General features: G+C 45.0%; 1 protein-coding gene across 4 annotated transcripts in view; it reads right to left on the reverse strand.

The window, feature by feature from the left end:
• Positions 1 to 20,825, reverse strand: part of WDR70 (WD repeat domain 70) — a 345,359-nt gene that overhangs the window by 258,707 nt on the left and 65,827 nt on the right. For 3 of the 4 annotated variants that reach the window (XR_011023493.1, XM_068250618.1, XM_068250610.1), the window contains one exon: positions 238 to 391. The exons of the other annotated variant lie outside the window; for it this stretch is intronic. Coding sequence is in view for 2 of the 3 variants with exons in the window: in XM_068250618.1 (XP_068106719.1) it covers positions 238 to 391 (154 nt within the window). In the remaining variant the exon portion in view is untranslated. The remainder of the gene's footprint in view (positions 1 to 237; positions 392 to 20,825) is intronic. 4 annotated transcript variants of the gene reach the window in all.

The raw sequence follows: 20,825 nt of genomic DNA on the forward strand, positions 1-20,825 counted from the left end.
TGAAAACAGAGCGTGGGCTAGCGCAAAAATACTATAAATGCCTGAGCAGTCAATTCACTTTAATAATGAATGCGGCAATGAGCATTTTCCCATACATGCCAAAACGCCCAAAATTCTTCCTGCCTAACAGCAGAAAAAATGAAACATGAGTCTAGTGAAAAATCTGTGAAACAAGAGGACACAGTAATAAAAATAAATACATAGATAGAAAAACCAAAGATTTGGTAGCACTCTTACTTTGGTGTTTGCCATGTCCACAATGTACTGGTCGCCTTTAACGCACTCCATAACCGGGAAGCCGTCTCTATCCAGCACTTTTGCCTGGGAGTTGCCGGCTACAACCAGAATGGCATCTCCGGTGATGCTGTACTGCAGGGACTTTATCTGGTGACTGGAGACACACAGGACACAGATCATTATCTCAAAACTCCATGTCTCTTTTATCAAAAACAACTTGGGCAAGATCATACGATAAAGTGTTGACCTTCTTACAGCAGAAATTGGATTGAAAATTGAGCGTAATGGCACCACTGCTAGCTGTGAATCATTCAAGGCTATGTGGCTGTAGATCATTCATGGATCCCTGCTGTAGATCATCTGTCAATCCCATCTGCACTCAAAAAAAAGAACAAGGACAGACCTTGCTGTCAAACGCTCTATTTTTCAAAATGTAGTTTACTGCACCAACCCATAAATTATTAAACTGGTCAACCAGTGCTAGAAATTGTAAGTACTGTAGAGTCCCAGTTATCCAGAACTCAGCTAACCAGCAGTGTTGTAGGTCAACGGTTTAAGCTGTTTGTGGACTCTGCTACTGTGCTTAAAGAGGAACTGTCAAACAATCTTAAAATTTAAAACACATGCAAATAAGAAGTACTTTTCTTCCAGAGTAAAATTAGCCATAAATTACTTTTCTCCTATGTTGCTGTCACTTACAGTAGGCAGTAGAAATCTGACATTACCGACAGGTTTTGGGCTAGTACATCTCTTTATGGGGGATTCTCAGCATGGCCTTTATTCTTTATAAAGACATTGACCTCAATTCCCTAAGCTCATCTCCAGTCTTTACTAACGTTTCTAGAGTTATCACCATGGTGATGAGGCATGTAGTATTCAGGAAACATTTTACCTCAGGCAAACCTAAAGTTAACTCTTCTGTCTTTAAGTTAAGGTGAGAGCTTGCCTTATTATCTCCAGCATGATCTTAGTGAATTGAGGCCAATCTCTGAAAATTATTAAAGGGGCACTATGGCGAAAAATGTTAAAATTTAAAATGTGTGCAAACATTTACAAATAAGAAGTACATTTCTTCCAGAGTAAAATGAGCCATAAATTACTTTTCTCCTATGTTGCTGTCACTTACAGTAGGTAATAGAAATCTGACAAAAGCGACAGGTTTTGGACTAGTCCATTTCTTCATAGGGGATTTTCAGGGATTTATTTATTTTCAAAAGCGCTTAGTGAATGGCAGTTGCTCTAACTGCCAAAAAAACTGTAGCGAGCAGGGGAAGCTGGCCAGCATCAGTATTTAAAGGATACCCCAACTGAAATGTGACATAATGAGATAGACATGTGAATGTACAGTGCCTAGCACACAAATAACTATGCTGTGTTCCTTTTTTTCTTTCTCTGTCTGAAAGAGTTAAATATCAGGTATGTAAGTGGCTGACTCAGTCCTGACTCAGACAGGAAGTGACTACAGTGTGACCCTCACTGATAAGAAATTTCCCTTTTTACCTCTTTCTTGCTCTCAGAAGCCATTTTCTGCTAGGAAAGTGTTTTATAGTTGGAATTTCTTATCAGTGAGGGTCAAACTGTAGTCACTTCCTGTCTGAGTCAGGACTGAGTCAGCCACTTACATACCTGATATTTACCTCTTTCAGGCAGAAAAATAAAAAAAAGGAACACAGCATAGTTATCTGTGTGCTAGGCACTGTACATACCCATGTCTATCTCATCATGTCACATTTCAGTTGGGGCATCCTTTAAATCCTTTTTAGGGAATATCTTTATTAAGAATAAAAGCCTTGCTGAGAATCCCCTATGAAGAGATGGACTAGTCCAAAACCGGTCACTTCTGTCAGATTTCTACTTCCTACTGTGACAGCAACATAGGAGAAAAGTAATTTATGGTTCATTTTACTCTGTAAAATACATACTTCTTATTTGTCTATGTTTGCACATATTTTAAATTTTACAATTTTTTCGCCATAGTGCCCCTTTAATACAAAGATGCTGGCCAGCCTCCCTACTCAGTGCACACTATTTTGGCAGTTGGGCAGAGCAACTGCCGTTCACCAAGTGTTTTTAAAAATAAAGAAAACCCTGAGAACCCCCCTATGAGAAGATGGGCTAGTCCAAAATCTGTCGGTAATGTCAGATTTCTACTGCTTACTGAAAGTGACAGCAACATAGAAGTCATTTATGGCTCATTTTACTCTGGGAGAAATGTACTTCTCATTTGTACGTGTTTTAAATTTTAAGATTTTTGTGACAGTTCCTCTTTAAAGACTGAGTTCCACAGCTCCCCCAAGGTTAATAAACTTTCAATTACTGTATATTATCATTTAGTACAGAGTGAGGTATAGAAAGGTATTAGCTGGGCTATTTTTTATCATTGAGTTTCAAGCAACCAAAAAGCACACTTATCTGGCATCAGCTGATCCCCATTGATGCCAAATAACTCTACTATAATAATAATAAGAGACCTGGGCTCCCTGGGGCCCAAATAGAGAGCACATGAGCAACTTTGTTGATGAATCCATTTAAAGGACAACTGTAGTGAGAAATACATGGAGCGTTCACAAGTCAGGAACTCCCTGCATTTGGACTATAAGACGCAGTGACTTTTCGCCCCACTTTTGGGGGAGGAAAAGTGAGTCTTGTAGTCCAAAAAATACAGTACCTCTTGGCTTTCCATATATAGATTCTGGCTGGGGACTTGGAAAAGCATCCTTAAAGGGCAACTGAAGTAAGAAGGATATGGAAGCTGCCATATTTATTTCCTTTTAAACAATACCAGTTGCCTGGCTGTCCTGCTGATCCTCTGCCTCTAATACTTTTAGCCATACAGCCTAAACAAGCATGCAGCAGATCAAGGGTTTCTGATATTATTGTCAGACCTGACAAGATTAGCTGCATGCTTGTTCCTGGTGTTATTCAGACACCACTGCAGCCATATAGACCAGCAGGACTGCCAGGCAACTGGTATTGTTTAAATGGAAATAAATATGGCAGCGTCCATATCCTTCTTACTTCAGTTGCCCTTTAAGGATGCTTTTCCAAGTCCCCAGCCAGAATCTACAGTGGTGTTAAAAACTATTTGCCACTTCCGGTTCCGGCGCCTGTATGAGCGGACGGAGGTGAACGAGCTCTCCGAGCCACCCATCCATAAAAAGCATTAGCAGCTTAGAAAACACCCGACAAACTCATTGAGAGGACCCAGCACGTATCTAACTGGATCCTAGGAGAAGAATGGACCGTTACCTGACGCGCGCGGCTCGCAGGGAACAAGACACGCCGAAACCGCCACGCACTTCCAAGATGGCGCAGAGTAAATCTTGTGCTTCACAGAACCAGGCGGAGGCCTCTCCCACACGCACCTGGGAGACGGAGAGCATAGAGGAGGAAGCATCTAGAAATTTGAGCGGCACTGACCTCAGAACATTAGCGAGAGAAGTGGCTATGCAAATAGCTCCCGATCTGCAATCTATAGTAGAAGCAGCAGTGAGAAAATCACTAGGCCACATCTCCAAACAACTACAGGAGCACTCGAACCGGCTGGGGGGAGCGGAACACTGTATCCGGCAGGCCGAGGCGGACCTAGAAGACGCTACTAAGCAGTTGGAGGAATCTCGCAGACTGAACACCATATTCTATGACAGGTTGGAAGAGATGGAAAATAGGTCCCGCCGCAATAATCTGAGGGTAGTAGGCCTAGCAGAAACGCACCGGGCCACCGACATAGATGACTTCTTTGAGAAGACACTGCCAGAGCTCTTAGGCCTGAATGACACGCTTAGAGTGGAGAGAGCACACCGAGTAGGCCCAGCAAGGCGAGAAGGGGACAAGAAACCGCCACGTATGGTGATGGCCCGCTTCCTCGATTATAAAGACAAGCAGAAGTTGCTCACCGCGTTCAAAGCACATAAAAGAGATTTGATTTATGAAGATCGCAAGATTATGTTGTTCAATGACTACTCCGTAGAGGTGACAAAACGGCGCCAGGCCTTCAGCCATATTTGTTCGGAGCTGGTCTCCAGAAACATTTGCTTTGCCCTGCTCTACCCGGCGACCCTGCGCATCACAGATAAGGAGGGAGAGATCTTTATCTACAAGCACCCTAAAGATGCTGAAAAGTACCTGAAGCGCCCGGGCATAGATCGCAGTCCGCAAAGGGCCTCTAGCCCGCGGGAGGAAACACAGGCGGCAGAACAACAGGAATCCGACACCTGAAGCCAAACCTCTGATCAGATAAGTAATTCAAACACAGCATGACAGATGTTTAAAAGTTCGGGACTGAGTTAATACGCAAAGTTTTAAAGCTTCTTGAAGCTGTTATAAGTTTACTGCAATACAACAAAGTTATGGATGGGAACTGGCTACCTGGGGTCTTAAACCAGTATGGGGAGGAACGACCGCAGGATACAGGGAAGAAGTGGAGTCAGAAGGAGTACGATCCTGGACATTGGGTCCATTAGCCTGCTAATTTTTCTTACATGCAACAGTTACAAACAAGAGGGCCCCAACGAACGGTCCAGCACAGGGGGGGAGGGGAAGCTAAGGGGGGGATCACTCTCTGGTCGGGAAATGTATAGCAGGAAGAATTTTCCAAAGCAACTGTATGCTAGTTTTTACTTAATGCATATGCCTATTTACCTATTGGTGTACGATTTGATGCCCACTCATCTGTCACACAATCACATTAACCTGCCTGGCGTTCTATTAAGATCGCCAGGCAGGCTGCGGGAGGGTTTTTTTTTAATAAAAAAAAAACTATTTCATGCAGCCAACTGAAAGTTGGCTGCATGAAAGCCCACTAGAGGGCGCTCCGGAGGCGATCTTCCGATCGCCTCCGGCGCCCAGAATAAACAAGGAAGGCCGCAATGAGCGGCCTTCCTTGTTTTGCTTATGTCGTCGCCATAGCGACGAGCGGAGTGACGTCATCGACGTCAGCCGACGTCCTGACGTCAGCCGCCTCCGATCCAGCCCTTAGCGCTGGCCGGAACTTTTTGTTCCGGCTGCGCAGGGCTCAGGCGGCTAGGGGGGCCCTCTTTCGCCGCTGCTCGCGGCGAATCGCCGCACAGCGGCGGCGATCAGGCAGCACACGCGGCTGGCAAAGTGCCGGCTGCGTGTGCTGCTTTTTATTTCAGCCAAATCGGCCCAGCAGGGCCTGAGCAGCAGGCTCCGGCGGTACTGGACGAGCTGAGCTCGTCCAGACCGCCCAGCAGGTTAAAGACTCAAAATGCCCATTAAAGTAGTTACATGGAACGTCAAAGGCCTTAGGTCGCCGAATAAGAGATCACAGGTCCTTCGCCACCTAAAAAAACTAAGGGCGGATGTAGCCATGCTACAGGAGACCCACTTAAAAGCAGAAGAATTTAAATATATGCATAAAAGCTGGGTTGCAGCCTGTTTTGGCTCCCCAGCAGTGGATAAAAAAGCGGGGGTAATCATACTGGTGAGCAAAACCTTAAAAGCTACAGCAGACTTGATCAAACAAGATGAAAATGGCAGATGGGTGGGCATAAATCTGCACCTTTCGGGAGAAACCATGGTACTATTTAATGTATATGGCCCAAATACAGAGAATAGTAAATTTCTAGAAAGCATCCAATGGCAGTTAGCAAAATTCCAACACCAGCCACTGATAGTGGGGGGAGATTGGAACGATGTTAATCAACCACAGGAAGACAGATCTAGCAGAGAAGGAGCCACACCACAACACCGGGTAACTAGAACCACAAATTTAAGTAGACTCAAGGACACTTTGCAACTCACAGATACATGGCGATATATGCACCCGTGCGACCGGGAATTCTCGTTCTACTCGCCAGTGCACGGAACTTTCTCGAGGCTCGATTATATTTTTCTAAATGATCTTTTAACAACCAGATTAATAACGGCGGATATTATGGATATAGTGATCTCAGATCATGCGCCTGTATCTGTTGAGGTCCATGAGAAAATACAGCGAGGTACGGACATTATATGGAGGCTCCCCTCTCACTTATATGGAGATGAGGACTTCCATACACTGTTGAAAGGGTGGTGGCTAGAATTCAGGGGTGACAATGCAGCACAGGCAGGTAACTCCCATCTCCTCTGGGACACTTCAAAAGCAGTTATGAGAGGAAGGATCATGGCGTATACAGCCACTAAAAAAAAGCAAACAGTCCAACGTTATAAGGAGGCAGTAGATAAAGTCAGGGTAGCATATAGAGAATTGAGGCAAAACCCAAACACGAGAACTAAAGTAGATTGGCAGAGGGCAAAGGCAGAATCGGATAGATGGTTCAGGGAAAGGGAAGCAGTGCTGAAACCATATCAAGACCTTAAATTTCATAAACATGGCAACAAAGCAGGAAGACTGCTGGCCATGCTAGCAAAGGGCCACTATAGACCAACTACGATTCATAATCTTAAAACACCAGACGGAAAACTAATGCATCATCCTAAAGATATAAATACGGTTTTTGCAAACTTTTATAAAGATCTGTATACAGCACCACAGGGGGAGAGTGAGGAGGACATGAATAGAATATTGAAAGGAATTGATCTTCCTAAACTTAGTGAAGAGGATCGATTAGATCTAAACGCTAAAATTACGGAGGGGGAGGTCCAGCAGACCATCCGATCCCTGGCCAATCATAAGGCCCCGGGCCCGGATGGCCTGCCAGGGGAGTACTACAAAATTCTACGGGAGGAAGCAACCCCAATCCTAACAAAGGTCTATAATACAATTCTAAAGGGGGAAACACTATTAGCATCAGGGAACGAAGTCCATATAAAATTACTGTTAAAGCAGGGGAAAGACCCACAAGACCCGGGGTCTTACAGACCAGTGTCTCTAATCAATCAGGATATGAAAATAATGACAAAAATAATGGCAAATAGACTTGCACTTTTGATGCCAAAACTGATAGACAAAGAGCAGGTAGGGTTTATTAAGGGGAGAGCAGCGGTTGCCAATATCCGAAAAGTGTTATCGGTCTTGGAACAGGTAAGGGCATACCCTAAAACATACAAATCTAGTGCCATTGTTACATTTGACGCCGAAAAGGCATTTGATGCAGTTAACTGGTCGTGGACAGCAAAGGTGTTAGGAAAAATGGGCTTTAAAGGAACGTTCATCAATATGTTCTCCTTGATATACAAAACCCCACAAGCAAGAGTCTATACCCCGGGCTTCTTATCTCAACCTTTTAGTTTACAACGCGGTACTAGGCAGGGGTGCCCTCTTTCCCCACTCCTTTTTAATATAGCTTTGGAACCACTGGCCAGGAAACTGCATGGAGAGCTTAGGGGTATTCAAATGGGACAAATGAAAGTTGTCCAAACTATATTCGCTGATGACCTGCTATTATTTCTCACAGACCCTATCACAGAGCTACCAAGGGCCTTGTCTATTATACAGGAGGTGGGACAACATTCAGGGTTTAAAATCAACACAAATAAAAGTGAGATTCTGCCTTTGTCTAAGCTAGCCAATGTACGAGACCTGGAGGGTTTGGGACTTAAAATTGCAAGAGGGAAAATTAGATATTTAGGGATAGAGATAGGAAAAGATCCATGTTCATTATACGACTATAACATATCCCCACTGATAAAAGCGGTAATAACCCAAATACAAGGGTGGAGTAATATTCCACTGGGGGTATCAGGAAGAGCCGCTCTACTGAAGATGGTCAGTTTTGGTAGACTGCTATATCCCATGCAGGTCCTTCCGCTTCTATGGAAGCATAGGGACGTGATATCTTTGAACAGAGCTTTCACAAAATTTATATGGAATAATAAGCGCCCACGTATTAAGCTGAGCAGACTGCAGATCCCAAAGGAGATGGGAGGTTTGAGCATCCCTAATATTAGGAAATACAATCTGGCATGTGTATTTAGACATGTCAGAGATTGGGTGACAGGGACAGAGGAGTTCTCGAATACTGAATTGGAATGTCATATTGCAGAACCCTGGAATCTGACTGGTTTACTACACACAAATTGGCCAGAGCTACCCCTTCGTTTGAAACACAACAGTGTACAGGGATACTTTATTGGCATGGAGAGAAGTGGGGAAACTCTTTGGGCTCCCATGGAGGATATCTAAATATGCCCCCTTTGAGGGAAATCCAGGGTTCAAACCAGGGCTAACGCAGGTAAATTATGTGAACTGGACGGAGAAAGGCATTACCAAAATCGGGAATTTACTAAATTTAAAGACACACAAATGGCTAACATTTCCAGAGGTGACGAGACAGTATGGCATTCCAAAGTCAGATTTCCTAGCATATGGGCAGGTTAAATCCTATGCAAAAGCGAGGCTGCGGGATATAACTGCCATAGCCCAAATTCACCCATTTGACAAATTTTTGAAACCGACAGGAGAAAAAAAATCTCTATCAGAGATACAGAAAGACCTAGCAGAACTAGGGGCTCAGAAGCTAGCCATTCGCAACATGTACCCATGGAATAAATATTTCACAGAACAAAATTTAGAACTTAAAATCCTAGAAGGAAATGCTAGAGTCAGGCAATTAATTGTTAGTGAAACATGGAGGGAGTCGCATCTACTCATGATTTATCAAGCCAAATACGCTTTTAATATATGCCTTAATATCAGATCAGCGCTTCCTATAACAATCTGTTGGTCTGCTACACCTCCACCGATATCACCCTGTGAGATCCTCACTCACCAACAGTAGAGGGCCTGGATTACATCGGCCAAAGACGCTTTTGGGGCATTAATGGGTTCCCCTCACCCTCGATCCTCCTTATCCTCTTTCCCACCAGCAGCTTCTTCAAAGGTTAGACTGGATACTTGCTTCACACAATGTACCTCAATGAATAATGATAAAACCTCATTGCGCAGCTTGTTAAAAACAACAGTACTTTATTGGGCTATTGCACTCACGTTTAGGAGGTATTTCAGAAAGCTTTTGGAGTACATGAACGGGCTCCCCCCCGTGCGACCTCCCGGTCTGGCCGCCGCTTAGATGTTAGATGCAGGGTCCCGTTCCGACGTGTCCTCCGCAAGTCCTCACCCTCCACGCGTACCCTTACTTGGAGCCACATGCGGAAGTAAGGGTACGCGTGGAGGGTGAGGACTTGCGGAGGACACGTCGGAACGGGACCCTGCATCTAACATCTAAGCGGCGGCCAGACCGGGAGGTCGCACGGGGGGGAGCCCGTTCATGTACTCCAAAAGCTTTCTGAAATACCTCCTAAACGTGAGTGCAATAGCCCAATAAAGTACTGTTGTTTTTAACAAGCTGCGCAATAAGGTTTTATCATTATTCATTGAGGTACATTGTGTGAAGCAAGTATCCAGTCTAACCTTTGAAGAAGCTGCTGGTGGGAAAGAGGATAAGGAGGATCGAGGGTGAGGGGAACCCATTAATGCCCCAAAAGCGTCTTTGGCCGATGTAATCCAGGCCCTCTACTGTTGGTGAGTGAGGATCTCACAGGGTGATATCGGTGGAGGTGTAGCAGACCAACAGATTGTTATAGGAAGCGCTGATCTGATATTAAGGCATCTATGTGAAGAAACAACTCATTCTTTGGCAGAAGCGCACCTATATATGTGCACATACATGTATTGTTCTTAGGACGCTGGAATACATGATATTGATGGACATTATTTGATCATATTGATCTATCAATCCTCACATAGACAGACTTTGAACTTTGTTTTCCCTTATAGGTGACTCTATATCGTGGTAACCCCATAGTTCCTGTTGCATGCAGTCACTGTTTGTGGAATCAGCTTTTGGTGGTTTGGGTCCAATAGGAGCTTAAGCGCTGTAGTTGGTTGTGGATAACGCTTTTAATATACATTACCAGGTACCCAAACCAGGATTTATTAATCATTGCCCGAAATTTAGCCTACCTCAAGCAGACATGGTTCATTGCTTATGGAAATGTCCCCTTATCCAAACTTTCTGGGAAAAAGTACTAAGATATGTGAACAAGTTAGGCCACTCGGCCATACCAAAGGACCATATGATCCTTCTTTTTAATGCTACCCAGAAGGAGGACTCTAACCTCAAGATATCTGATCTGCAACATGTGATAATTATTGCTGCCAGAAAGTCTATATACAACAGATGGATATACCCAACGCCACCCTCGTTATGGGACCTGAAGGAAGAACTTAGGCATCTTATGTTGCTGGAAAAGCTAGAAGCTACTATGCACAAAGAAAAAGGCACCAAAAAATTCTTCAAAAAGTGGAAACCTTACTTGTTGGACACCTTCTCTTCAGAAGAACTAAGCAACATTGTGACTCCTTTTAAATATACCAAATGGTATCTCAAGGCACAAATAGCAGGTACTTTAGGCCCCCTGAACTTTGGATTATAAAATCCGAATCAGACAAATACTGGCTTGAATGATACCGGATGCAGGTGGACTAGACCATCAATAGGTAGTTTGACCAGAGAGTGGTTGGGGGTGGGGGGAGGGTGGAGGATGGGAGGGGGGATAAAGAGGATGTTACCACTCAAGTTCAGCTAATGCATATGGCATTACTAATCTCATATATTGTTATTTCATCGTATGTGGATTAAAGCTGTTGTTTCAAAAGCAATAAAAACACTTTGGAAAAAAAAAAAACTATTTGCCCCCTTCCTGATTTCTTATTCTTTTGCATGTTTGTCACACTGCAATGTTTCTGCTCATCAAAAACCGTTAACTATTAGTCAAAGATAACATAACTGAACACAAAATGCAGTTTTAAATGATGGTTTTTATTATTTAGTGAGAAAAAAAACTCCAAATCTACATGGCCCTGTGTGAAAAAGTTATTGCCCCCCTTGTTAAAAAATAACTTAACTGTGGTTTATCACACCCGACTTCAATTTCTGTAGTCACCCCCAGGCCTGATTACTGCCACACCTGTTTCAATCAAGAAATCACTTAAATAGGAGCTATCTGACACGGAGAAGTAGACCAAAAGCACCTCAAAAGCTAGACATCAAGATCCAAAGAAATTCAGGAACAAATGAGAACAAAAGTACTGTAATTGAGATCTATCAGTCTGGAAAAGGTTATGAAACCATTTCTAACGCTTTGGGACTCCAGCGAACCACAGTGAGAGCCATTATCCACAAATGGCAAAAACATGGAACAGTGATGAACCTTCCCAGGAGTGGCCGGCCGACCAATATTACCCCAAGAGCGCAGAGAAAACTCATCCGAGAGGCCACAAAAGACCCCAGGACAACATCTAAAGAACTGCAGGCCTCACTTGCCTCAATTAAGGTCAGTGTTCACGACTCCACCATAAGAAAGAGACTGGGCAAAAACGGCCTGCATGGCAGATATCCAAGGCGCAAACCACTTTTAAGCAAAAAGAACATTAAGGCTCGTCTCAATTTTGCTAAAAAACATCTCAATGATTGCCAAGACTTTTGGGAAAATACCTTATGGACCGACGAGACAAAAGTTGAACTTTTTGGAAGGTGCGTGTCCCATTACATCTGGCGTAGAAGTAACACAGCATTTCAGCAAAAGAACATCATACCAACAGTAAAATATGGTGGCGGTAGTGTGATGGTCTGGGGTTGTTTTGCTGCTTCAGGACCTGGAAGGCTTGCTGTGATAGATGGAACCATGAATTCTACTGTCTACCAAAAAATCATGAAGGAGTATGTCCGGCCATCTGTTCGTCAACTCAAGCTGAAGCGATCTTGGGTGCTGCAGCAGGACAATGACCCAAAACACACCAGCAAATCCACCTCTGAATGACTGAAGAAAAAAAAAATTAATCCTATTGAGATGTTGTGGCATGACCTTAAAAAGGTGGTTCATGCTAGAAACCCCTCAAATAAAGCTGAATTACAACAATTCTGCAAAGATGAGTGGGCCAAAATTCCTCCAGAGCGCTGTAAAAGACTCATCGCAAGTTATCGCAAACGCTTGATTGCAGTTATTGCTGCTAAGGGTGGCCCAACCAGTTATTAGGTTCAGGGGGCAATTTCTTTTTCACACAGGGCCATGTAGGTTTGGAGGTTTTTTTTCTTACTAAATAATAAAAACCATCATTTAAAACTGCATTTTGTGTTCAATTATGTTATCTTTGACTAACAGTTAACGGTTTTTGATGAGCATAAACATTTAAGTGTGACAAACATGCAAAAGAATAAGAAATCAGGAAGGGGGCAAATAGTTTTTCACACCACTGTATATATGGAAAGCCAAGAGGTACTGTATTTTTTGGACTACAAGACTCACTTTTTCTCCCCCAAAAGAGGGGGAAAAAGTCACTGCGTCTTATAGTCCAAATGCTGGGAGTTCCTGACTTGTGAACGCCTGCCAATACCAACCTCCTCCCGCCGCAATGTCAGGGACTCCCTGCACTGTGCTCATACAGAGGAAGACACACGGGGGACACAAAGGGGTATAGAGGAGGACAGAGGCAGACACATAGGGGACACAGGAGGACAGAAAGGGGACAGAGGAGGGCACAGTGAGACACAAGAGGTACAGGGGGGCATGAGGTACAAAGGGGGCATAACCCACAAGATGCCCCTTCACCATGGATGCATCAGGTTTAGAGTATATTTTTTCTCTGGTTTTTGTCCTCTAAACCAGGTGCATCTTATGGTCAGGAGCATCTTATAGTCCGAAAAATACGGTACTTTTGAAACCTTCTCAGCCTGTCACTGCCACAGAACGGAAAAATACCAAGAAAGACCTCAAGGAACCCTGGTTGAGAAAGCCTGGTCTAATCTATTAAAGGATATCGAGATGAGGGACAGAAGTTCAGTTTAACTTACCTTCCCCCAGCCCCCCTTCCCCCCCTACACCCCAGGTCCAAACCTCTGCAGTCTATAAGATCCCTCGCTGTCTTTTCAATCCACTTCAGTGGACCACTGCCTCCTCCAAGAGATATGCAAGTCACGCATGTGTGGTTCTGGCCACGCACCTCCTCTATCATGCTCCCACAGCCAGGAGCATTCCATGCATGCGCAGTTCATAAAGAAAAAGTGTGCATGCACAGAATGCTCCCAGCCACGTGGAGGGGGTCAGCGGCACACTGGAGTGCATTGGAACCACAGTGAAGGACCTGACAGATTACAGGGAGCTGGTAAGTTAAACTGAACTTCTGTCCCCCGTCTAGGGTATCCTTAAAAAACCCATTGCACAGTTTACGGCATTAAAAACACATTGTCGATACCATTTAATACGAAGTGAAGAAAAGAGGATTGCTTCTGAGAGTTGGAATGTCTATTCAGTCAATTAATGACCTAATAGAACTGAAATGCTACTAATTCATCACTAAACCATCACAACACGTTGTAAACTGCCGCTGGTGCAAGTAACACAAGCCAGTGAACACTATGTAATACTCTCACTGCCGTAACGCAAACAAAATGTTCCTGAAAATGAATGTTTTAAATAGCATGGCACCGAGCGGAGGGGCCGGCCTGCTTCCTGGAAGTGAGGATGCTGGCAGGGCTGGCTGCCGATACAAGTGTTTTATTTTGGTTTTTATCACATGCTGTGACTATTATGCTAATATTACTCTATCCGGTACATCACACTGATTATTGTGTACGCTGGATGTTATCCCCGTTATTTCACAATTCACATTAGCTGATAGAAAGGTTAGAACACAACCCGCTTTCAGAAAATAGAGGGGGGGGGGTATTAGCACAGCAAACGTAAGCAATGGATAAAACATTTTCTAGAATGAGCATCAGAGGCTGACCTCTTAAGGGGCCCGTGCACCTAACGATTTTCCTTCCAATATACAGCAGATTCGATCACTGTGATCGAAACTTCTGTGAAATCGTTGCGCAAAGGCTAACGATTGATTTCTGTCTGAAATCAATTGTTCCCGTCGAGCCGCCAGTGCGGAAGATTTTGCTTGATCGCCGGCGGGTCAGGAGTGCGTCGATAGCGGTGCTCGAATGTCCGACCACCGACGTAATACAGCGGCAATACATTACCTGCTCCGGCCGGCACGAGTCCTCCCGGTCACCGCTGTCTCTTCTCCGCTGGACTCCAGGGCTGCAGCTGCACTGAACTTCCTGTCCCGGAAGGAAGTTTAAACAGTGGAACGCCCTCAACTGTTTAAACTTCCCCGGACAGAAAGAAGTGAAGCCTGCCGGTCTGGTACCCAGCGGAGAAGAGACAGCGGTGACCGGGGGGACTCGCGCCGGCCGGAGCAGGTAATGTATGAGGGGGGGGGGAGGGGAGCACCACCACAGATTGTGATCGGTTTCATGCTGAAATCGGTTCACAATCTGTTTGCAGTAAAGGCAGCCATACGATCCCTCTCTGATCAGATTCGATCAGAGTGGGATCTATCTGTTGGTCGCATCTGATGGCAAATCGACCAGTGTATGGCCACCTTTACCTGCAGATTATTCGACTGCAGGCAGATATGCTGAGAACTATCTGATGTCCATAGAAGTTGTAATTATTATTGATTTATAAAGTGCCAACATATTCCATGGCGCTGTACAAAGTAAGAAACAAACAAGGGGTATATAAAAATACAGACAATGGTGTACACCAATACAGAATTGATAATAACGCCCCATCTACACCATGCGATTCGATTACGATTCTATTTACGATCCGATTAAATCCGACATGTCTGATCGGGATTCGATTCAATTCGATTTGCCATTGTTTTGCAATGGCAAATCAAACTGAATTGAATTCTGATCGGACATGTCGGATTTAACCTCCCTGGCGGTAAGCCCGAACTGAGTTCGGGCTATGCCGCCGGGAGGCACCGCTCAGGCCCCGCTGGGCCGATTTGCATAATTTTTTTTTTGTTACACGCAGCTAGCACTTTGCTAGCTGCGTGTAACCTCCGATCGCCGCCGCTACCCGCCGATCCGCCGCTATACGCGTCGCCGCAGCCGCCCCCCCCCCCCCAGACCCCGTGCGCTGCCTGGCCAATCAGTGCCAGGCAGCGCCGTGGGGTGGATCGGATTCCCCTTTGACGTCACGACGTCGATGACGTCGGTGACGGCATCCCGCCCCGTCGCCATGGCGACGGGGGAAGCCCTCCAAGAGATCCCGTTCTTTGAACGGGATCTCTTGATCTCTGATCGCCGAAGGCGATCGGAGGGGCTGGGGGGATGCCGCTCGGCAGCGGCTATCATGTAGCGAGACATTGTCTCGCTACATGAAAAAGAAATTTTTTTTTTTTTAAAAAAACGTATTTGCTGCCCCCTGGCGGATTTTAATAAACCGCCAGGGAGGTTAATCTGAACGTAAATAGAATCGTAATCGAATTGCACAAAGAATCGTATTGTGTACATTGGGCTTTACAATGACAAAAGGAACATGATGAATAAAATGTATAACAAATTCCAAGACACAAAAGGGGGAGAGAGCCCTGCCCTTGTGAGCTTACAATCTAAAGAAATGGGAGTGGGGACAAGAGGTGGGGTAGTATACAATAATCATACCTAGAGGGCATTTTAGGATATCTAGTGGGAATGCAATTTGGCATAAGGTCAAAGGGGGAATGGCCAAGATATGCTTATTGGAAAAAAGTGAGTTTTGAGGGAGCGTTTAAAGAGATCAGTGGTTGGAGAGTGACAGATGTGTTGTGGAAGGGCATTCCAAAGGAGGGGTGAAGTATGTGCGAAATCTTGTATACGTCAATGCGAGGAGGTGATTCTAGAAGACAAAAAAGAAGCTCATGTGCAGATCTGAGATTGCAGTTGGGTTGGTATCCGGAAACTAGTGAGGAGATGTATGAGGGAGAGAGATTGTGGAGAGCTTTGTAGGTTAAGGTTAAAGAGACACTGAAGCGAAAAAAAAAATTATGACATGATTGGTATGTGTAGTACAGTTAAGAACTAAAACATTAGCAGCAGAGATAGGAGTCTAATATTGTTTCCAGTACAGGAAAAGTTAAGAAACTCCAGTTATCTATGCAAAAAAAGCCATTGAGCTCCACTACTTTCAAAGTGGCAGAGAGCTCTGTCTTCTGAAGCTTATTATCTCAACTGTCAGTCATCGTATTGTTTTTTCTTCCCCAGAGAACAGTTCAAAAGTTCACTAGCCTGCTCTGTAAAATCATTTAGCATGCTGAGTAGTGTGTAAACTGCAAATATTAGAGAATGATGCAATGTTATAAAAAAAAAAAAAAAAAAACTATCTGAAAAAAAAAATATGAGAATATTTTCTTTGCTTCTAATGTTCTAGTAATTATCCGTACTACACATACAATTCATAATATCATGATTTATTTTTCGCTTCAGTGTCTCTAAGTGTTTGAAATGGATCCTCTGATTAACCGGTAACCAATGAAGAGAGCTTGACAGAGAGGAGCAGCAGAGGAAGATTGAGCAGAAAGGTGAATGGGACGAGCAGATGAGTTCAGTAGAGATTGGAGCGGTGTTGTTAGTTGGTAGTCCATAAAGTAGTATGTTACAATAGACCAGACGAGAGATTATAAGAACATGTATTAACATTCTAGTAGTGTCCTAAGTGAGAAAAGGTTGGATGGAAGATATGTTTTTGAGCTGAAGAGGACAGGAGCTGGTTAGTTAGTGAATATGAGGAATAAAAGAGAGAGAAAAGTCATATATTACCCCTAAGCACCGTGTTTTAGGAACTTGCTAGCATTTGGCACTGGCAGTGGACAGCCCTGATTCCCATGGAGTTGCATCTCAGATGTGACATGAGATGGTTTTTAGCTGCCAGGTAATGCCGCCGTGTGTCAAGCATGACGTGCATTGTTACCAAACCCTTTCATTCGCTGCATGTAATTGCAGTTGAATTGCGCTTGTGGCCAGCAGCTGGGGTCTGTCAGCTTGTGGAAAAGAGGCCTTAATGTGCAGAGCAAAGACAGTGCTTTTCACAATTTAGATTAGTGAGAAAATAGGCACAACTAGTGTTGGTCTCACGAATAATAACGAGTCCTCAAAGAAAATCTTTACTGTCCGATTTGTACAATAAAAAAAACATACCAATCGAGTCACTGTGATCTCCTGGATCCCTCTTTGCCATTTCCTCCGCTCCCCGCCGTGATCCTGGCTTTTAATCGCCAGTTTTAGACAGTGTTTACAAACAAACAAATATGGCCGCTAACCATGAAGTGATGTGTGTGTGTGTGTGTGTGTGTGTGTGTGTGTGTGTGTGTGTGTGTGTGTGTGTGTGTGTGTGTGTGTGTGTGTGTGTGTGTGTGTGTGTGTGTGTGTGTGTGTGTATATATAAATATATATATTTCTCAGTTTCTCAGCATGGGAAGCTCCCTTCCCCCTCAGACAAGCTGAAATTGAGAGCAGAGAGCTCTCTGTGACTAATAAACAAAGCACACACACGCTCTGTGCATGGGGTGTGGAGGGGGCATGCATAACTTCTCCCTATCACAGCAGAGGCAGTGCATTCCTATCTGGCTCGACAAGGCTTGACAAAGAAAAGAAGATTCGATATATTACAGAGACAGTGCAACTAGGAAAGGCTGCAATAAGCCAGACCACATTAGAACAGATATAGGAACTTATAAGATAGAAGAAATAAGGCTGAAAATTTTGTTACAGAGTCTCTTTAAGGACTCGAATTTGTAATTCAAATGAGCCGTAATTGCTGCAGCTGTGCGGCTGGATGATAAGGCGTTATCTACCCATAATGCCGTCATCCTGCCTGCGCTCTAAATAGCTTGCACGTGTCCTATTGGTCGCGTTGCAAGCCTCACTACGCGCACTTCCTCTTTCCGGCTAGAAGGAGGAAGTGCACGTAGTGAGGCTTGGAATGCGTCTAATAGGACGCGTGCAAGCTATTTGGAGTGCAGGCAGGATGGCAGCATTATGGGTAGATATCGCCTTATCCAGCCGCACTGCTTCAGCAATTACGGCTCATTTGAATTACGTATTTGAGTCCTTAAGGACTCATTATTCGGGAGTCCATCACTAGACAAAACGACCATGCTGAGCACAGCTACAACTGGCATCCCTAACAAGGAGGAGATATATGTGCCCTACCAAGACCACATTTAAAGTGGACTGGAACTCTTGCACAGGACAGAAGGAAAACACAGAGAAATCCACCCTGTAAGTTTTTAGAGAGAAGAGCCTGTCTAATACCCCGCTCACCTGTAAGTAATCACAAGTGTAATTTGGTCTCTCGGCTGTGTCAGCACAGGAATTCCGCAGCTTCAGCTAATATGTACACACAGGAGAATAACCCTTTCTCTGCTTCCATGAAAGCAGGAAGTAGACACACTGCAGAATTATTGCAGGAGTTCTGTAAGCTATAACAAATAAATTATGTTTTTTCTTTAAAGGTCATTATGCTGTTGCTTATCTTTTAAAGCACAGAAGTTCTGACTTCAGGTCCACTTTGACTTGAGTCTGAAGCATCCGCTTAGCAGACGCTCATCTTTCTTCGTTAAACGGCATGCATTTTTTTTAAAGCTTTCACTGGCTGAGATGGTTGCTGACATCTTAATAAATGAAGGAGCAATTTTCTGCCTCTATTAATCACATATTAGAAACAGGGAGGTCCCCAGCATGAGGCTAATTAATACCAGGCTGTGCATAGTAAAAAGTTGCACTCTGCACCATCTAGTGTTACACACAGACAGCCGCAGCTGCAGCCTTCCTCTATAAATCACTGCACTGTGTGAAAGCCAATAGATCTGAAGCATGCCGCTTAGATGGAAACTCCACTTTCATACAATTTTCTGGAGCTGGCATTTCATACCAGGACAGGAAAGGGGGGGGAAGGTGGTGAGGAGACGACCTGTAAATAGATTCCTTTAGGCAGGATTTACACTTGTCTGTTTTCGTTTGTGTTTTCTGCATAGAATAATTGAGAACCAATGTTAGTCTAGGGGCTAGGGTACTTAAAGGGAAGGTCAGAGCAACATTAAAATAAAAAATCCACTTACCTCGGGCTTTCTCCAGCCCCTTGCAGCCGTCCTGTGCCCGCGCCGCACTCCGGTGGCTCCCGGTCCCCTCCGGTGCAGATTCCGACATCCGAGCCAGCTTCTCCTGCTCTCCAGCATGCGGCTCACTGATGTTATCTTGACAGTACTGCGCAGGCGCAGAACTACTGCACCTAGGCAGTACGGTCCGGATGATGTCCCCGGGTCACCGGCGATGAGCAGAGCTGCGGCGAAGCCACGGGCTGGCTGGCAGTGGCTAGACGAAACTCGAGGTAAGTGGATTTTTTGTATTTTCAGCGTGCTCTGATGTGTCCTTTGAAGTGAACCTGCATCGTATTTCAAATATTAAAAAAAAAATACTTACCTAAGGAGGGAGAAGGATTTGGGTCCTATAGAGCCTTCCCATTCCTCTCCTGCTCCCCTTGGTCCAGCGCTGGCTACCCCGTTAGCAGTCTCTGACCGACGGGTAGTAGACTGCTCTCTACCGCTACGGGAGGCTTCGGAAGTCTTCAGGATCCTGAGTGCACCCGAAGACGGGTGGCTCCGTAGTGCGCATGCGTGAGCGCGTTCTCTTGTGCATTCGCAGTATGAAGCCACCCATCTTCAGGAGCACTCGGGATCCTGAAGACTTCCAAAACCCTCCCGCAGTGGGAGATTGGACCAGAGGAGATATCGCTGGAACACGGGGACCGTAGGAAGAACAGGAAGGCTATTAGCGCAGGATGCTTTTGCGGGCTGGAACGCAAAGAAAGCTATGCGTAGCCTAGGGCGAGCAGGCACCATCGACTTACAAGTCAACAGTAACGAAACTAGCTGGTGGGGGGAGAACGGAGGATCATGGAGGACCTGCGTAGGACAAGAAGGCTGCAAGGGGCTGGCAAAAGCCCCAGGTAAGTGAAACTCTGTTTTTTTTAAGATCTTCAGTTCCGCTTTAAGTCTCAAAAGGTATTTGCAATTATTTAGGTTGGAGTGAACATATGAGGTATCCCGCAATGCATCTCTGCTGACTATGCAAACACCCCTTTCTTGCCCCCGAAAGCTAAACACATCTCTAGAACCGCTGGAATGCAATGATGTGTCAGCTTGTTAATTTTACAAGCCACCTGGAGGTGTGTTTAGCTTTCGGGGCAAGAAAGGGCAATTTGCATATTCAGCAGAAATGCATTGTGGGATGCCTCATATGCTCACTCCAACCTGAATAATCCCAAATATCTTCTGCTTTAAGAAGGCAAACTTCTGTTGTGCATAGAATTTTACTAAGAGGACTTTTTGGTCTCTTTCAGCCCCTTTCACACTCTTAGGAGTTCTGGTTCACCATGAGCTTGCTGGGAAAGCAATAACTTCAAATCTTTCAAATCCTGTAATTCAATTTGCATTGTAAGCAATACATATTCAAATGTGGTTTACGTAGCATTGTAGTCTGTACAGCGCCGCTTCCAAATGGCAAAAAAAAAAAATCAGCAGAGGGCTTAAAGGGCCTCCGAGCTCAACTTAAAAAGGAAAATAGTACTCACCCGGGGCTTTCTCCGGCCCAGTGCTGGTCGGAAGGTCCCACCACGCCGGCCGCCTCGCGTCATCACGGCGGCCGGCGTGAAAGTACTGCGCATGCGCGATTCTGCCGCGCCGGCCGCCGTGATGACGCGAGGCGGCCGGCGTGGTGACGTCAGCCGCGTCATACGCGGAAGAAGGAGCCCGACACTCGGCTGAGTGTCACCGGGCTACTGCCGGGCAGCCATTCCGGAGCGGG

This window comes from Hyperolius riggenbachi, chromosome 1 (assembly GCF_040937935.1).
Source record: "Hyperolius riggenbachi isolate aHypRig1 chromosome 1, aHypRig1.pri, whole genome shotgun sequence".
In the NCBI taxonomy this organism is placed as follows: Eukaryota; Metazoa; Chordata; class Amphibia; order Anura; family Hyperoliidae; genus Hyperolius; species Hyperolius riggenbachi.